At 42.4% G+C, this 20024-nt stretch overlaps 1 protein-coding gene across 1 annotated transcript; it reads left to right on the forward strand.

The window, feature by feature from the left end:
* The first annotated feature begins 14322 nt into the window (after positions 1 to 14322).
* LOC147849836 (aspartokinase 2, chloroplastic-like) lies at positions 14323 to 19747 on the forward strand. The gene is made up of 13 exons (XM_087337075.1): positions 14323 to 14812; positions 15024 to 15106; positions 15248 to 15288; positions 15387 to 15541; positions 16349 to 16501; positions 16597 to 16692; positions 17097 to 17213; positions 17324 to 17443; positions 17701 to 17793; positions 17908 to 18028; positions 18425 to 18537; positions 19071 to 19133; positions 19417 to 19747. Exons 1-13 carry the CDS (start codon positions 14366 to 14368, stop codon positions 19552 to 19554), a joined length of 1740 nt encoding a protein of 579 aa, XP_087193201.1. The 5' UTR covers positions 14323 to 14365; the 3' UTR covers positions 19555 to 19747.
* The last annotated feature ends 277 nt before the right edge of the window (positions 19748 to 20024 follow it).

Genomic DNA, 20024 nt, shown 5'->3' on the forward strand with positions numbered 1-20024 from the left:
ATCTCAAATCTTGTATACATTCTTTGCGTTTTGTCTCCCAAAATAATAGTAATGTAATGAATGCCTTACTAAAAAAAGTTGTGTGCTATGTAAGTCTACGTACGTATGTTTTAAGTTGGAAGTAAAACGTTGTGTCCATTATAGTATTCTAAATGATAAATGATAAATTCTTGCTAAATGAAATTAGGATTCTCCATGAAGACCAACTATTTGTCATGGACTCATGAACTATGGCTATTATTTAAAACATATCATTATTTCCTTCCTAACTAATGGGAAAGTAGCTTCATTTTGGAAAAAAAAAAAAACATATCATTATTATGGCTATCTCCCTTAATTTAGAATGTGCCCTCTATGTATATATATTACAAAAACTAAAATAAAAACTGCAAGTAGCATTCATGAATTTTAAATTATTGACATTGATATGTTAGAATTTGTTAAGATTGATTTATTTTTGAAATCATTGACAATTTTTGTCCATTCCAAAATCCTTAACACTAATGTATTGTGTAGAAACAATAGGATAGACTCAAGTATTCTTGAATTTAAAGACAAACATATGGTAATGTTTTGGACTCTACCAATTACTAAGGAAACATTAAAGGCATTTATGTAAAAGTGAAAATCAAGCATAACATAAGAATATGCACATTTATTACAAGCCATGAACACATGAAACCCATATTATGGGTAACGAAAAATGTATATTGGTTCTAGGTAAACAAGTGTCAATATATAAGATCAACATATTCAGTCTTATAAATGAGGTTTAATCATGTTTACGATGCATATAAGGCTCAAATACCCAATTGAGTGTACATTCACAAAAAAATGTGTGGCAGTACATTTGTGAGAAGATAGACAACTTTTGTATATGTCTCATGATTGCTTCAAATATGATTGTAGATCCATTGGTGGTTTTTGAAGATGGCATGTGTTTTGTACAGATGGCTAGTCGGTCCAAGACCTTCATAGACTTTGATGCGAATTGGGGTGAAACAATACCCTATTGTTACCCTGAATCCGTCTAGGAAATCGACAAACTGCTAAGAGTTTGCTTTATCCGTCCGGTAAAGAAAGCGACATGGCTGAGCCCGATCGTAGTCGTACCGAAGAAGAACGGAAAAATTCGAGTTTGTGTGGACTACCGGAAACTCAATGCAGCTACGGTAACGGATGCGTTTCCACTTCCGTTCACAGATGGAGTGTTGGATGCCGTCGCCGGCCATGAGGTCTATAGCTTCTTAGACGGATTCAGCGGGTATAATCAGATCCGGATGCACCCCGAAGACCAAGAGAAAACGGCTTTCGTCACCGAATGGGGGGTGTTTGTGGCCGTGGCGATGATGTTCGGACTCAAAACGGCACCGGCAACATTTCAACGAATCATCATGGAAATCTTTGGTGTATATTCCGACTTTTATGCAGGTTTTCCTTGACGATTTCGCCGTCTATAGCCGGGAGGAGGACCATTTTCAGCACCTCCGCCTTTGTCTTGAAAAGTTTAGAGCGTACCGGCTAAGCTTGAATCCGGCAAAGTGTGTATTTGGAGTGTCCAGTGGAACGCTATTAGGACATATTGTGAGCCAGGAAGGTATTGCAGTCGACCCAGACAAAGTGAAAGCCATATTAGAAGCACCGGCGCCGGCAACGGCAAAGGCATTAAGCCGGTTCTTAGGCCAGATCTGGTGGCACAGCCAGATGCTCTGATACTTGGCCGACTTGGCTACACCGTTGCATGCCGCCGTACATTGGACACCATTCCAGTGGACCGACACCGAGGATAGGGCGTATAGGGCCCTCAAGGTACTATTGTCGAAGCAACCGGTAGTGCAGCCTCCGGATTGGAGTAAAGAATTTCACGTGTTCGTGGACGCCTCCGACATCACAATCGGAAGCGTACTGATGCAGCTTACGGAACCAAAGTGGTACTGGCCAGTGTACTATGCCAGCCGAAAGCTATCCCAAGCAGAACGGAACTACTCTACCACGGAACGGGAAGCTCTAGGGATGATCTACAGTGTGACAAAGTTTCGGCATTATTTATTGGGAAGGAAGTTTTCCTTCCATGTAGATCATTCGGCACTCCTTTACCTGGTGTCCAAAGTGTCACTCACCGGTAAATTGGCTCGGTGGACCTTATTGTTACAGGAATTCGAGTTTGAAATATTCCATCGACCCGGTATACAGTATGCCGTGGTGGATTATTTAAGAAGATTAGAGTTCGGAGAGACGGGTGACGGAGTAGTGGATGAGTTTCCGGATGCGAAGCTGTTTCGAGTCACTACGGAGACGGTAGCAGATGAGATGGTGGCACAGGAAGACAAGTGGCTCACAAATATGCACCAGTTTTTGAGCACAGGACTGCCTCCGGAAGAGATGAACCGGGATGAACGGAAACGCCTGGCGGTGCAAAGCCGACATTTCTGCTTACTGCAAGACACACTTTACCACAAGGGCGCGGACGACATATGGAGACGGGCGGTGCGCAGCGATGAAAAGGAACTGATACTGAGGGAAGCCCACTGCGGAGTTGCCGGAGGTCACTATGCCGGAGATGCGACGGCCAGGAAAATATGGCAAAGTGGCCTATGGTGGCCAACGACATTAAGAGATGCGGTACGGTACGCAAAAGAATGTGACCTATGCCAGCCAATGGGCCAGCCAACGGAGCAGGCTCGTATGCCACACCAGCCGGTACTACCACTCGAGCCATTCCAGAAGTGGGGGCTGGACTTTGTTGGACCGTTCAAACCACCGGCAATGAGAACGGGTAATCGATACGTCATCGTCGCGACGGATTACTGCACGAAATGGGTGGAGGCCAAAGCATTAAGGGACAACACCGTTGCGTCAACGGCGAAATTTCTATACGAGTACATCTGGTGCCGTTACGGATGCCCAATCGAATTAATAAGCGACCAAGGGGGGCACTTTCTCGGCCAAGTAGTGGAAAGCCTGACGACATTCTATGCCGTTGTCCACAAACGGAGCACACCTTACTATCCGCAAGCGAACGGTTCAGTAGAATCAACGAACAAGACGCTCCAGAATATCCTCCGGAAGATCGTCAACGAAAACCGAACGGATTGGGATACCAAGCTACATAACGTGCTTTGGGCATACCGGACGGCATACAAGACGAGCATCCGAACAACACCATTCTGGTTAGCGTTCGGACTAGAGGCGGTAATGCCAGTGGAATTCCAAGTACCCAGCTTACAGATCTAGCTACGGGAACGGCTGAACGAGAAGGAGTCGGAGGCAATATGGTTAACAACGTTGTGTGAACTCGAGGAACAACGACTGGCAAGCATCCTGCACTTAGAATTGGAACAACGGCGACGGAAAGCATTTGTCGACCGGCACAGGAAAGGAAACGAAAAAATGTTCGCAATTGGCAAACCGGTGTTAGTATTTCAGACCCGGATGGGCAAGATGCCGGGTAAACTACAGTTTAGATGGACCGGACCGTATTGGCTAACACGGGAGTATAATGGGTCCTACCAGTTAGGGACACTTGCCGGCGAAGTGCTAGGCAAATGGGTCAACGGATTCCGATTGAAGCCATATAGAGGACCGATGCCTAAGAACCCATTTGAGCAAAGAACCGACACCAGTGAGGGAAACGGCAACCACCAAGACGGCAAGCCGGTAACTGGGGAGAATGAGGCCGGTAAGGGTCCAAGAGGACCAACGGACAAGTAACGTCACACTAATAATAATAATAATAATAATAATAATAAACGAAGTAATCATGCAAAAGCGAGGAATGAATGAATGAAAGAGCGAGGAGCGAAAAGGTACGTAGTGGGCATTTAAAGCGCCACCACAGGACATAATGCTATTTTAGTACACGACATGCACACACTCGAAAAAGGCACCAGAATGCACAGAGAAAAACCACTACGCGTAGAGACCCTTTACTTTCGCGAACCCAGGAGCACAGAAGCACCAAGACGCTGCAAGATCATCAGACGAGAACCTACGCACAGAGAACCCCCGGCTTCTGAACTCTCTCTCTCTCAATCTCACTCTCATCACCATCCAACCTCGCCACCGCAATCCGACCTCGACACAGACATGGACCCGCAAACGCTGTCGGAAGCCGCCAAGACATGGCTAAAGCAACACAGGCTCGAGGGCTTCTTGATGATGATGGAAGTCACAAAGAAGCCGACAAGGTGATCAAAGAAATCGACACAGAGGTCATAACAGCAGAGGCGATTCGAGCGTTAACAGGCCTTCCAGAGGGAGGCATACTCACGATTGACAATCCAACCCCGGAGCAACTCATCAGGTATTTTGGTGAGTACTCTCTAGCCAGCAAGGGCTACCGGACACAGGGCGGCGGAGATATGCTGTTCCGCGAGATTGCTCGTGTGCTCCACGAATACGGCCATGTGTACCCTAGACCCCCTGTCATGCCGCAGAACCGGGCAGGGATGATCATCGCCACCTATGAAGGGATCAAGGTGGATTGGCCGGTATTGATCGTAGACGGGTTGTGTGCGGCGATCGAGATCGTCAGAGGCAAAGACGGCAAAGAAGGCGAGACGGACGGAGGATATGGCACGCCGTAACGCAGTGGCTCACCTTGCTTGTGCCACCCGTCCAACCCGTCCAGCCCAAGAAGCGAGGAAGAGTGGCGGACGGCTTCCAAATGACAACAATTGTTGGCCTCTAAGGACACTAAGGGGAAGGCGGCGGATGCAGAATAGGCGGGAAAGGAGAGCGGCAGCCGGAAGCGGCCAACGGATGCGCAGGAGGAACCATCGGCACAGCCCGTAAAGGTTACACTCCGCCGACCGGTGAATAGAGAAGCGGACCCCTTGGCGGCAAAACTCAATGCCGGGACTCAGGAAGAGGAAATAGAGGAGGAGCCTACGAAGCACCTCCAGCGACAGTCGTCGGCAAGGACCGTTGAGGCAGCCGGGAAACGTTCAGACCCTGAGACGGAGGGAACACCGGCTCCCCAAACTGAGACTCCCACACCAAGGAAGGAATCGGAACCGGTGTGCATGGCACCAGAATCAGACGCCCCGGCACCACCGGCAACACCAGCAAGTCCCATCCCGCCAGAGCCGAAAAGGTCAATGCAGCCTCCCTCGGCCAACCAAGAAGAAGCGCAAGGGGAACCAGGACAGCAGGGTGGTCCACGGGCAGAAACGGAACTGCAACTCGGCGCAACCAGGCGGGACCACCCATCTACAAGTGAGCCCATCTGTCAAACCTCCGTGCAAGCACAACAATGCACCAGTAGCTTGTGGCTCCGGTGGATAGGCGAACAGATAATCAGAGCAGTGGGGTATATTGAGGCGGAAGAAAGAGCACAAAGCGAACGGTTGCTCGTCACAACCGAACAACTAGAGACGGCTCGGTCCAGAATCCGGTGCCTAGAAAAAGACTTGGATCAGGTCACGACAGAGATGGCCAAAATGGCCTTAACGGCAACACAGATCCAATCACCGGTACTCTCGTAATTGTACAGAATAAAGAAACGGATCGACCTGTACATACCAATAAGACCCCGGCAACAGAAACCGTTCCGGCGAGAGATGCGGCGCAAGCCCAGGAGCTGGCGGAATTGAGAGATGAACTTGCCGCACAGGAAGCGCTAAGGAGCCGTGAACGGGAATTGAAGACAGTGGCCGAAGCCGAATTAAAGAAGACTGTTGAGAACCTCCGCCGGGCAGAGGAGAGCCTCCGGAAAGGCCATCAAGCGTACGACCGGCTAAGGGAGGAAAAAGACAAAGTGTTGCAGGAAAAGGATAAGTTGCGGAAGACGGCGGAAACGGAAATTGAACGGCTAAAGGAAGAGCTCCGCCAGCAGAAGGACCGCTAGGACTAGGCCCGTCGACAGATCAACGCACGACTCAAGCAAAAGATAGATGATTTTGAGCACCTGCACCGGGACTACAAACGGCTGGAAACGAAGCATAAGGAACGGATGGCCGAGCTCCAGCAGGAAGTTGATCGGGCCGCGACGGCGATCGCCGATGAACGTGCGGAAAATATAAGACGCTTGGACGAGGCGGAGAAGGTCCGGATGGAGCTCCAGAGGCAGCAACAGGAAGAAAAAGAGAGAGCGTCAACAGTATTGCAGAAATTACAAAGCACATATCAAAGGCAATTGACGCATTACAAGGCGCAGGCGGAAGACAACGTCAAAATCATCAAGCAACTGAAGGAGGAAAGGCAAGCGACGGAAACCAAATCGCAATTTGGAACGAGCTGGATTCAGTCCATCCTCCAGGCATGGCTGAATCAGACAAAACACTTGATTGATGAAAGCTCCGTAAGATGGTGGACAAAGTGGCCACAAAACGCGGCGGAACTCCAATTGCTACGGGCAGACGTGGCAAACCGGCGGAAGGAAGGAGATGATTGTTATACGTTGACTTCCAAGGACTTCACCGCCATACGGGACGAGCTGGCCGACGACTTCCAAGTCCTGGTGGATGAACAGCTGGCGCAGGTCAGGCAGCTCGTAGCTCAGCTAGACGATGATAGGCTGGACGCTCAAATCCAATTTGAAAGCTACGAGCAGTCCCGGGTTCGGGAAGAAAAAGCACGGGAAGCGGCAACGGTTAACCTTAGTGATGAGGAACCGTCGCCGGCTGAGGGCCAGCCCGGAACCAGTCAACCGGAGACCACTACAACGAAGGGAGCAACGACGGAGACGCCGGTGCAGCAGCCATCAACGGACCCGTCGCAGCAGACATCAACAGAGCAGCAACAGTAACAACAACAACAACAACAACCAATTCCAGATGAACCATTGGAGACTCTCGAACAAAGCATTCTGGATATTTTGGACGAAGAATAGCAAGGGTTGGTTGTGGATTCGACGTACAAGGTACTGTCCCACGGGCGTGCCATGTGTTACCGGCCGGCAAAGGAGTCCAGAGTGGGAAACGGAGAGTTATTTAAGTAGTAGGAATGTGGTTGTAATTAAGCTATGAGTGTGGACGGACGGACCGGAATCGGTATGCCGTTCCGGATCCGGACCAATCCCGAACAGGTGCGGATGGCACCGTTTTGTAATACAGACCGGAAACCTATTTAAAGGCCCGGATACAATGTAATGAATAGCGGTTAATTAATAAAAGCTTAGCGTTGTTATCTCTCTATGTTAATTGCCGTTCTGCCTTAATTGTTATATCTTATGCATGTGATTATGAAAGACGATCATGCTAAGTAACTTAATTAAGTCGGATTAAGCGTTGAGTCTAATCCGGTTGCCGTAACACCCTTTGGTGAAGTGTCTTCCGTAGACACCCTGTGTTAGGCCATTGTCCGGCCCTAAGAGTTAACACCTATGAAGGGATGTATGGCATGAATCATTTCTCAACTTTATATTGTGTATAAATAGTGATGTTTGTGTGCTAACTTGAATGATGGTTTAGAGTTTTTGTAAGAAAGGGTGCTAGGTGCCTCAAATCCAACAACATGGATGCTGAAAACATCATTACTGAAGACTCGAACATGGATACGAACCCCATACATGACGTGGGGCCAGGTGTTGAAGATATCAGTGTAAATGGTCAGTTGATGTACATTCTTATAATCATTATTGAAGTAAGTATATATTGGGTTTTTCTAATGCAAATGTTACACCATTGTTGTAGTGGACCCCATGTCCCTCTTCAAGACGGGAAGAGACTCGACAGGTATCAAATGTCGCACATGTATCATTGGAGATTCATGTAGAAAAGAGGTACGATGGTTTCGCAAAAAAGTTGACATGGAGGCTCACCTACAGAAGGCACATGGCATCCGTGTAGTACTGCCTCGGGGGCTAAAGATAGACGAAGAAGAGCAATCGACCTCCATGAGGAGTACATCCACGTCATTCTTCAGCCACTACGAAAGACAATAATCAATAAAGTGTTTTTTGGATCCGGAGCTAAAGTACAACAGATCACGCCAATCACACATGAGGAAGTTGAGGACAAGAGCGATTAAGATCTTCAAAGCCACTCCGGACGCACTTCGAACATCCAAGGAGGCCGATTTCATTGCCCAATTCGCTAGCCAACAAATGGCCAGGTATGACGAGGGAAAGGAGCATAGGATGGCAAAATTGAAGTTGAAGATTGCGGTTGTGTCTGAAGCTTATGTGAGTAAGGTTTATGATTATGTGTGCATCTTATGTGAGTCTAAATCTAGTGTGTGAATGATTATGTGTGAATCTTATGTATGAATTTTAGTGTAAGAATCATGGAATTCCCATGCCAAAAGATGAGACACATGTCGAGATCGATGGTGGTCAAGACCAACTGTCAGAATCGACAACCCAACAACCAAGGAGGCCTAAAATCCAAATCTGCAAGAAAAAAGTGGTAAATTGTCGTTCATTACATCGTCTGACATAGATGAGGGTGTGGACATTGGGATTGTCTTTGTTGGTCTTGGGACAATCACAAAAACATGGGATAACACAACAAGAAATAAGTTCACTAGGTATGCCGTTATGGTGGGGGCATGAGATCAATAGTTAACTTCATGTTTTTTTTGTAGTTACTAATTTGGTCTAATAAACAGGTTTCAGGTGGCTTGTCGACGATTAGATCTACCGGTCTTTTTGACGGAGGTAGAACTATGTTCGTTGTGCATTGTAGGGGAGATGGCATCCACATGGATGATGACCCTCTTCCACTTATGGATGGAGTACTCGTTGCCCCCCGAGATCAACAAGCGGTTTCATATTGTGGATCCACTATAGGTAAAACTAGAAGGCCAAAGTGATAAGGGTGAAGACATACTCACTCGGGTCCCTGAACGGGAATATGTCTTCATTCGGATATTGCACTCAAGGCATTGGGTGCTTTGGTTGAAGATGCGACAGACTCCTATAGGTCTCGATGCCAAGGTGAGGAGCCATATTGTTTTTTGCGATCCACTAAATAATCATCCGACTGCTGGCATGAAGACATTGGGTGATTTGGTTGTACGACATATCTCTAGCGCCACACAGGACCATTGCATCATCAACAACGAGCGGTTCTAGATATTGCATATCCCAACCCAACCTAATGGGACGGATTGTGGGTATTACGTGATGCAAACCATTCGAATGTTGGTCGAGGAGTTCATTCAAGGATTTGAGTCCGATCAATTTGTAAGTATTTATGAGAATTGAATTTGGGCTTAGGTTGATGGCATCTTGTGGTGTAGGGTAAGGAGCAATGGTTTGGATTCGAAGACGTGCAGCTCCTTCGGAAAATCATGGCAAAATGGGCACGAAGGACTCCGAGCATAGGGTTATTTTAATCACTAGCATGTTGTACTTTGTAACATCAAACATATGATCTCGATTTACTATCTCATGCGGATTGCCAACTTGATTCAATTTGATGTACATTCTAGTTGTGAGTCTTATTATTTGAAAGAAGACTACATCCAAGCGTGCACAAGTTAAGTGTGATTCAGATGACCAGCTCTTTGATTATGCAGGTACACTCTTGTGATGTTTAGTTCTTTGAACATATATGGCAAATTATATATTATTTATAGAACGAAAAACGGTCATTGTGAACTTCATGACTTCCTGCAAGTTTCTTTCCTGAAGAACCCAACACTAGGCTACGAACAAGAAATGCTGCAAAGATTATGAAGGTGGATGAAGATAATATCCTAAACATAGGTGGAAATTATAATAATACAATATTGGACAATACCAGGAGAGCTTGTAAACCACATCGAAGGAGGGACAAGAAACTAACTATTGAAATACAGAGGAGGAATTTGGAGCCTACTGTTGTGATATTGAAGGATGTGCAATGAGTTTTACCTCAAAACAAGAGTTGAACTTGCATAAACGATCAATAAATCGTTTTTTGGATCCGGAGCTCAAGTACAACAGATCACACCAATCACACATGAGGAAATTGAGGACAAGAGCGATAAAGATCTTCAAAGCCACTCCAAACACACTTCGAACATGTGGAAAATCATGTTGTACTTTGTAACATCAAACATGCACATTGGAAACTTTTTTGTAATATCAAATCAATATTTGAATCTCATTTTGGTTGTATATTTGAATTGTATTTCTCTCCTAGGAATTGTTTTGGGTGTCAAAAGCATAAAACTAATAGCTTATTGACAAGTAGTCAAGGCAACGGTTTTTGAGAAAGGCCAAGAAAGAGTAAGTATATAGAAAGAGTGTTGTAAACAAAGAATGTTGTTGTAGAAAGAGTAAGTATATAGAAAGAGTGCTTCGGTCCTTGTTGTAAACAATACAAAAGACATAACAAGACTCAATGTCAATCCTCTTCAAAGACATAACAAGACTCAATGTGAATCTTATTCAAAAGGGAGCCCGACTCTGGTAAAAAGGGAGCCCGACTGATCAATGTGGAGCCCGACTCATTCATGTTCATTAAAAAAGGGAGCCCGACTGATTAATGTGGAGCCCGACTCATTAATAGTCATTAAAAAGGGAGCCCGACACAGTAATAGGGAAGTGCCCAACTACGTGTAATGATGGCGTCTCAATAGTCATATTAACGACTACAGTAAATTAATTCACCAAATTCAGTAGCATACATTAAGAGTCTTCCCATCATTCCCAATTAACCCATTCCCTTCCTTAACAGTCTATTAATCACTCGCACTCATATCATTCACTCTCATTCTCGATCGTTAATCTACTCCATTCATGTGAATTATTTGAATTCATTCACTTGAATTCTTTTGATTTCATTCACTTGAATTCTTTTGATTTCATTCACCTCAATCACTGGCATTCTTGATCATCTTGTATTTGCTATGGAGAGCACAATGCATCATGGTGTCTTCGCCATGTCGGAAGATGAATTGGAGGATATGTCATGGTCATCCAATGCATCCGAGGATGAATTGGAGGATCCTTTTGAGTCATTAGATTCCGATCGTGAGGATGAGGCGGTCGATCCCTTCATGTATTGTTCCCCCAGGTATTTTGCATTTTCAAGAGGTACGTATAATTTGATGATTAAAGATTTATTGGGACAAGTTAAGGTAACATTGGAAGCATTACGTGATATCACGAGGGGAGCACCTCTTTCACTTCATGCATGGAGGCGCATGAAGAGTCGTCTCATACTCAGGAATGAGAGTGCAATTTACCTTAAAGCATCACCTAATCTTCAAGTCTTATACGTCGAGAAATGGAGGGAAGTAGTATTAGCATCACATGGTGACACATCCCATCACATGTTTTCAAAGACTCTTAAAGAGTTAAAACTAGTTTATGCGACTGATGTACGTGATTATGGCATCCCACCGGAGTACGTGAAAGCACTCATTACAAGTTGTGGTTGCCAAACAGTATCGAAGGTCGACTCGATAGAAGGTTTGGGATCAAGCATGGCCAAATATAACAAGACCCTACCCATAGAAGTGATCAAGGTAGAAACCCACCAATTAGATGATGCGCTCACAGATTTGCAAAACAAGTACCACAATGTTTAAGGAAAGGAGTCAAGAAGGGTATGCGTGTGACTAGGTATAGTTGCCATCGTGCTAGGACATCTCGACTTGCGTCTAATTCCACTCGACGACGCAGGTGCACACCCCAATGTGGGTGCACATTCCATGTGGACGTTAGAATCAATGACGATGTTGACATTGAGACACTTAGCATTTCAATATATGGACCTCATAGTGGTTATGTACCATGTAGTATGTCGGATGTGTACCGTTTGCCAGTACACCCCAATGTCATAAGTTGTTGCAAAGATGACCTATTTGATGTTGGGTGTGCAAGGCATGTGGCACGAATGAGCATGTGTAAGGAAGCATATCATAAGTCCAAGGCCAGACTTCCATTAGAGCTTGTTACCTATCGGTTCTTTATGATACCAAAGGAGGTCCATAACATGGCAAATAGGTTAAAAATCGGGAGTGCCATGACTAAGGTTGATTGGGCTTTGATGATGCAAGATGCCTATGCACTCCGAGATCTTGGGAAAGTGGCTCATGTTCAACCCTACCTGTCTGGTGAACCAGGATCTCCCGCCATACAACCATTTATCTTGATACTTCAAGATCAATGGATGTTGGAAATGTGTGAGTGGTTGACCCTAAACAACTCTTGGGCAATCGACTCGACATTTAAAACAAACCAATTCGGGCTACCATTATATGCAGCAGTTGCCCCCAATGTCATGGGAATTGGGATCCCATTATGGTACATGCTTTGTAGTTCTGATAAGGGGTCAAACCATGAGCAAGTGGCATTAGAAACTTGTTTGAGAGTCATATTCGCAAGGATGCCCACGGTGAGGCCAAATGCGATAGTGATCAATAAATGTTGGACATCATATAATGCCATAATTAATGTGGTTGCAACAGACCGTCAATCTTGGATTGTTGTAAATGGACAACGGTCCCAAACACATTGTCGACTTTTGTTGTGTCAGTTTCACGCCAAAAAGTCATGGGTGGACAACTTGTTTCCAAAAGTAAGTGCAAATGAGAGAAGCCATCTTTATCAACGAATGTGCCAACTAATGCAATGCATTACTGAATCATCATTCAATGCAATGTGTGAGGAGTTAAAGGTAGAATATGCGGACAAACCCAGTGTTTGGCAATATATAGAAGGAGGATGGTGTGGTTTGACATGTGTGTGGAGGAAACTCTGGCCCAAGTTTGGTAGAATGTTCAACTATGGACACGTTGACACTACCAATATTGTGGAAAGACATTGGCAGTTTATCAAGTATACTACCTTGAGGGGAAGAATAAACCGATCAATTACCGACCTTCTACATGTCTTAATCGGGGACAGTGAAACTGGCACTTGCATAGGAGGAACAGTAATAGAGTGGTACAAGCAACGACAAGAAATATGTGAGAGTGGTCAGTTTGCACCCCGTGCGAATTGTAGGGATCAAAGGTCCTGACTTAAAGAAGCGGAGAGAATATTGGAAAGGTATGTCGACAATACTTCCACACAATTGAAATTGTCCACAAGGCCCAATATTGGTTTAGAACCTTGAGCATGAAGACTCCCACTCTATGGTATAATGTCTCACTCCAATGCTCATATTGTGATTGCCAAGACATTGTGAGTAAATGTAAGCATTTACTCGGTATCCGAATGATTATTGAGAGGCATATGCCACATTTATGTGGCTCATTGCCTTTTATAGATCACGCGACCCAAATGCGAATGGACTATAATATAGAAATAGAAGTAGAGGTAGAGGTAGAGCAAGTAGAGGAGACAAACCCCACAACATCCGAGATTGAATCATTTAAGTCCAAAGTACAAACGGTCGTGAAAGCACTTCAATGTCTCGAGCAAGGGTTAGGAACCTTCGACCGTGCAACTATTGTCGAAGGTATACAAACATTGGAAGATGTGGCTGAGAAGGTGTATCGCGTTGGTGCACCAAAATCAAACAATGAAGAAGATGGTAGATCAATAAGTCGCAACCAACAAATCAGTGCCAAAAGAAGTGAAACAATAGACATCTCGCAAGAACTTATTGGCAGCTCCCCAAACACTTCCAAATCCCACTCCGGAAAACTACAAAGAGATGTTAGTCGGGCTAGGAGGAGATTGCCATTGGTTGACCATGAGAAGGTTCGGTGTTTGCGTTGCGATGGCTTGACCTTGACTTCAAGGGACTCAAATGTTACATGTTGTAAAAATTGTGGTTGCATATTGCAATCATCCCGACATTAGCCATAATCTTAATATGTAACGTGTATATTCATATTTCATTTTAGGGTTGTCAACATTTGACATTTTAATATTTTATGTAAGACTTGTTATTTGAATCTTTAGGTTTTTTTGAGAAATTTTATGATAAGTTTCCTGGCAAATATTTGTTGTACAATTACAATTTTGTGGAGTTTTTGATGTTTGTTGCTACAGAGTCGGGCTCCTTCTTACTAATGTGGTATGACATCGGGGCTCCTTCTGACAGAGTCAGGCTCCCTCTTGCAGAGGCTATCTGACAGCGGGGCTCCTTTTGACAGAGTCGGGCTCCCTTTCGCAGAGTTGGGCTCCTTGTGACAGACGTTGTCAGCTTTTTATCCATCTTGGACGGTGGAGATCGAACGCGCCATCAACGGTGCGACCTGCACCGTCCCTCTCCGCGATTCCTCACTTGCCCTCTTTAATATTTGGTAGCAGTTAGTCACGAGCCACACATATACATACATATATATATATATATATACATACAAACATACATACATACATACATACATACATACATACATACATACATATGTATGTATGTATGTATGTATGTATGTATGTATGTGTTACATGTATATATATGCATATACATACTGAATCCATACTTCTTCTTTCTTGTTGGGCGATTCCCTCACTGCCTTCTCTTTGAGCAGGAAGATGGTCTCTGAGGCACTCTCATTGCCCTTTGCTTCTCTCTATCCTTCCCTATCCCTTTGCAACTCCCCTTCTGCTTCTGCTTCCTCCTCCTCCCTCCATTTCAGCCCAACCAGAGCTTTTGATTGCCCTGTTCTTCCCGCCTCAATCCAATGCAAGGGTAGGGCTTCCTCGATTTCGAGATTGTCGTCCCCTGTTCTTCCTTGGCGGCTGCCTGTAGTCAATGACAAAAATATTCCATGTACAACAGAATCGGAATTGGAATCAGGGTCAGAATCCGAACCCGAATCCGAATCTCAACCATTTAGTGTTGTTATGAAGTTTGGAGGATCCTCTGTAGCGTCGGCGGAGAGAATGCGAGAAGTGGCAGACCTCATAAGAACATTTCCCAATGAAAAACCAATCATCGTGCTCTCTGCTATGGGAAAGACCACTAATCACCTATTGCAGGTCAAATATTTGTAGTAAATCATTTTTCAATTTTCTCTCACATGATGTTGATTCATTGCTATTATCAATCCATTAGGATTGTATACACATATATATGATTTGTGGCCAATCGTAGTCACGTGGGCTTTGATCCATTGCATTCGTCAATTCATTAGGAATGTGTGTGTGTGTGTATATATATGATAACTTACATTCTAGTTGATCGGCCCAGGCTGGTGAAACTGCGGTAAAATGTGGAGTTGCAAAATGCTGCCATATCAAGGAACTCAATATTGTGAAGCAATTGCACATCGAGTATGCTTTGCTTGTTGACAATACATTTTTGCATTTTGTTGTAATCGAAGAATTTTTATTTTCTTCTTAGTTTTCAGTTATTTCTTAAAATTCTATTGAGTTTATTTGACTGTATTTAACAAATAATATCTAATAATATAGAACAGCAAATGAATTGAATGTCGATCAAGGGGTGATTTCAGGCAAGTGGAACTTAAAGTCCTTCACAAGTTCTTCATGTTTGCTTGCTGATAAGATGAACTAATTTTAAAATCTTTGTCCTCTTTTGTTCTAATTACAGACATTCTGGAAGAGCTTACTCAATTAATGACAGGGATTGCGCTGATGAAAGAGATGACTGATCGGACAAAGGATTATCTTGTGTCATTTGGCGAGCGGCTTTCAACGAGAATTTTTGCTGCATACTTGAAGAACAATGGTGTGAAGGCAAAACAGGTTGAGCTACTAGATTCTTTTAAAATTGATAGGGAAAGAGTGCAGGTTTCCTGGACTGAGATTTAAATAATTGTCAACATAGTTTTTCCATTGTAAAATCATTCAGATTGTAAAAGAAAATTCATATTATTTACATTTTCAGATAAAAAGAATGAGACACATGATACAAACTTATATCTATTATAAAACATTTAGGTGATTATTATATCTATCATAATGCATATTGATTTAGATTCTGTAATAATATGGGTAGAGATCATAGACACATTACTATATCAACACCCAAAACACCTAAAACTAACATGTCAATTAGAGAATGCAGCCTCATCAACTTATATATATTGTGGCTTAAAAGCTGAAGGTAAACTAGTATAGAGAATATTTGCCTGATATAGCTAGAAAGAAGCATAGTATATGAACGAGAAAATGGTGTTAACCATAGTTTAAGCATCAGTTGTAGCGAAGTATTCAGCATAAAAAACATTGTCTCTGAAAAGCTTCAACTTTTACCAAGAAATTTATATTATTTTTCGAATATGCGTCCGTATGTATGCCCAGATATATTAGAAAAGAATCATAATTATAACTATTTGCATGATTTTCTCTTCCATTAACAATTCACAGTATATTTGTACTATGTTTATGGTGTGATTTTGTTGTCACGTAGGTTACATGGTGCATCAATAATATAGTTTGCGAACTTCTTCATAGAATTTGTGCACAGACATATGCCTATATAATACCCATGGTAAATTTACGGGATTTTGTGGTATCTCCATTTTCTGAGCTGAATTTTCATGTTTGCAGTACGATGCTTTCGACTTGGGTTTCATTACAAGTGATGAGTTCACAAATGCTGACATCTTAGAGGCGACATATCCTGCTATAGCTTTAAAACTTGTTTCTGACTGGTCAAAGGAACAAGGTATTATTCCAATAGTGACAGGTTTTCTGGGAAAGGTATCGTCTTTGTAAACATGATTTGTCGATGTATTCCCCTCTTGGTTTAAATGGTGTGTTGATCTCTTTGTGTTGTCATCATATCACTCTTCCAGGGCCAGAAATCTGGTGCTATTACAACATTGGGTAGGGGTGGAAGTGACTTGACAGCGACTGCTATTGGGAAGGCATTAGGATTGAGAGAAATCCAGGTATAGATGTAATTGAATGAGAGTGTCTTCTATTCCATAACAGATGAATAGAATCATTTCATCTGTATCATGATCTTGGATTGGTCCTTATATCTGTATCCATTACTTACAATAGTTAGAGGGTGGTGGCTTGCCAAACTCACTGCTTATAATCTTTTGAAGTTATTAATTGATGCAAACGATGATAAAGAACTCTGACATGTATGTATATACACATAGATGTGCATGTGATGTGAATATAGCATAATCTGTCGTTATACACAGGGAAAGTAAAAGCATGCATGTAAAATAACTATTAACTGAACTGAAATGATTTCATGGCACTATCCAAAAGATTCTATGATGGTAATCCTAAAATCATCCACACTAATGGCAGTAGATTCTGAATCTGCTATATACAACAGGTATGGAAGGATGTGGATGGGGTCTTGACATGTGATCCTAATATTCACCCAGCTGCAATTCCTGTTCCATATCTTACTTTTGATGAAGCAGCAGAGTTGGCTTACTTTGGTGCCCAGGTGATTATTCTCTTTTATTAGAAACTTCAAATTGGTTTCTTTTGTCCAATATTGGAGGTTTTCTTGACTAAGGTTTTTGAAATTTTCTTGATGATGCCTTTACTGGGCAGGTACTCCATCCTCAATCAATGAGACCGGCGAGGGAAGGGAACATACCTGTGAGAGTCAAGAATTCTTACAACCCACAAGCTGCTGGGACCCTCATAAAAAAAACACGTGATTTAAGTGAGGTTTGTGTTGTTTTCATGTTGAAAAGGGAAGGGGGTGGTGGTCCTAGGGTGTGTTCTAAATAATTATTTTTCAAGAATGTTGCCAATTCGACTATAGAATAGGGAATACAAGTAAAACTCACCAAAATAATAAGCGAAATATTGTGTAATTGAAAAGATCAGCTCAATTTCCTATACTTGTAATGTTTGATACCTGTAATGTTGCCCAACTGGATTCATATTTAACAAATTCGAAATGCTCCTTACTTTTTGAACAGACATTTTTGACGAGTATTGTGGTGAAACAGAATGTTACCATGTTGGATATTGTCAGTACTAGGATGCTTGGACAGTACGGTTTTCTTGCAACTGTAAATTCTTATTCAGATGCTCAAGTTTTAATTCATGGATATCATGCAAATTTCATTGATGATTAACTTTTTGTATTAAATAATACTAATTGTTTTCATTTGGGCATGTGGTAGGTCTTTACAATCTTTGAGAAACTTGGCATCTCAGTAGATGTCGTTGCAACAAGTGAAGTCAGCATCTCGCTGACTCTTGACCCTTCCAAATTATGGAGCAGAGAGCTCATTCAACAGGCAACTCTAGCTTTGAACTTGTTTATGGTCACACGTGCATTTGGGACTAGTGATTTAGCTATGTGCTGTTATTGTAGGTTAAAAAAGTACCTAATTAGTTGTCATTAGTTGATACTATTAATTTTTTATCATTAATGACATCATTCAATTAATTTGTTTGTCCTATCATCAGTAAGATGTTGAAAGATTATATCATTATTTTTATTATGACATTTTACAAATAAGGATCAGGAAAACTAATTTATGGCAATGATTTAACTAATGATCACCAATGCCAACATTCCCAATGAAGACTAACTAGAGCTAAGTATATTGCTAATGAGGATTACGCACATAATCAAATCACTAACGCCAACTTATGCTTTAATGAGGCTTATAATGTTATGTTATTGGCAGGAACTTGATCATATGGTGGAAGAGCTTGAAAATATTGCCATTGTCAAACTTTTACGAAATCGATCCATTCTTTCTTTGATTGGGAATGTCGAACGTTCATCCCTTATCTTAGAAAAGGTTTATGTATCCACAAACTTAATTAATTTTAGCATAATCTATGCTTACAAAAAAGTGGTTATAGTTCATCAATCTCGTTTTCCCAGCAAGTTCTATACACACTTAAAGTCGAGAGATTGATAAGCTAATCAATTGTGGTTTCACATTATGATCTATTTAAGAATTGAACTTGAGGTCTACAGACTTGTAGGGTAAAGGCTCTAGAAATATAAATTTCAGAATTATATTCATTCCTTATTGATTTTCTAAACAATACATTGATTCCCGTTTTGTTTGCCCACTTATTGAGAGGGAGATGTAAGTCTTGAAGTTCCGACCTATGGCGAACCATGCAAAGGCCCAAATCATAGGCCAAAGCTCGTATTCCCTACCCGTTTTTCCTCTCTTTTTGAATAATGCTAGAAGCTAGAAAAGAGTTCAACTTGGTACCCCTGATACATTTGTCCTTTGTATTTGAGCCATATAGTGTGTAGGAAAGAACCTGTGACTTGTGTGTACTTATTATACTTATTATGTATGTTTCTCTTTGCCAGGTATTTTCCGTCTTCCAGGAACAGGGAGTGAATGTGCAAATGATTTCACAAGGAGCATCTAAAGTGAGTCTAGTTTGGTGTTGTAACCAATGAATGTATCTGTTCAACCTAATCATGCTGTGGGGCTAAGCACCCAAATACCCATCCCTGGTTGATTAGTTACCAAAATTCCCATAATTTTAGGGTTGAGCTAAAAAATTACCAGAATTCTCGTTTATAATACAAAATTTACTACACAGGCATTCTGATAACATTTGAAAACTTGGGTATATTCAGTAAACACTCAACAAGTGTTTTCCCCTTATGCTTTTTAGGGTTTCTTAGTGAATGTATTGTCCATATTCAGGTAAACATTTCATTGATTGTCAACGATGATGAAGTGGAAAGATGTGTGAAATCACTTCATGCGGCTTTCTTCGAAACATCAACAGTCATTGATGGAGGTAGTTCGTGTTGCACTGAAGATGTTCTCTCCCTTTCATAATTGTAGAAACTGAGCATTACAAGCTTGGTTGGCTATACTTCGTTGCAATATTAACCATTTGATCAACATTGGTCACAACATGGAGAAAAGGTGACCTAACAATAGACCCATGTGTAAGTTTAATGTGTTTTTTTGCCACTCGAAATTTTTCATGCACGGTATTGTGGCAAATTAATACATATAGAAAAGCATTCTTATATGGTGTCAGGACGTTCATGTCTAGCCGTTGACCCTAAATATTCAGACATGTGTGTTATGAATTGATAATCCTAAATAGTGCTGGAAGAGGTCGGAACTACAATAATTTATTCTAATTAGATGCATTAGTTTTAGATTTATTCATCCTCTCCAAAACCTTTTCAATCATGGGGATTCTGAAACAATAGATGGATTATGAATAAGAGTCAACAGTAACTGCATTTGCGCTAGCTCTCAGATGGCATCACAATTCTTGTGTGTTAATCCACTAA

Source organism: Azolla caroliniana, unplaced genomic scaffold (genome assembly GCF_043228905.1).
Source record: "Azolla caroliniana isolate FFs.n. ecotype wild unplaced genomic scaffold, voAzoCaro1.0.p SCAF_22, whole genome shotgun sequence".
Taxonomy (NCBI): Eukaryota; Viridiplantae; Streptophyta; class Polypodiopsida; order Salviniales; family Salviniaceae; genus Azolla; species Azolla caroliniana.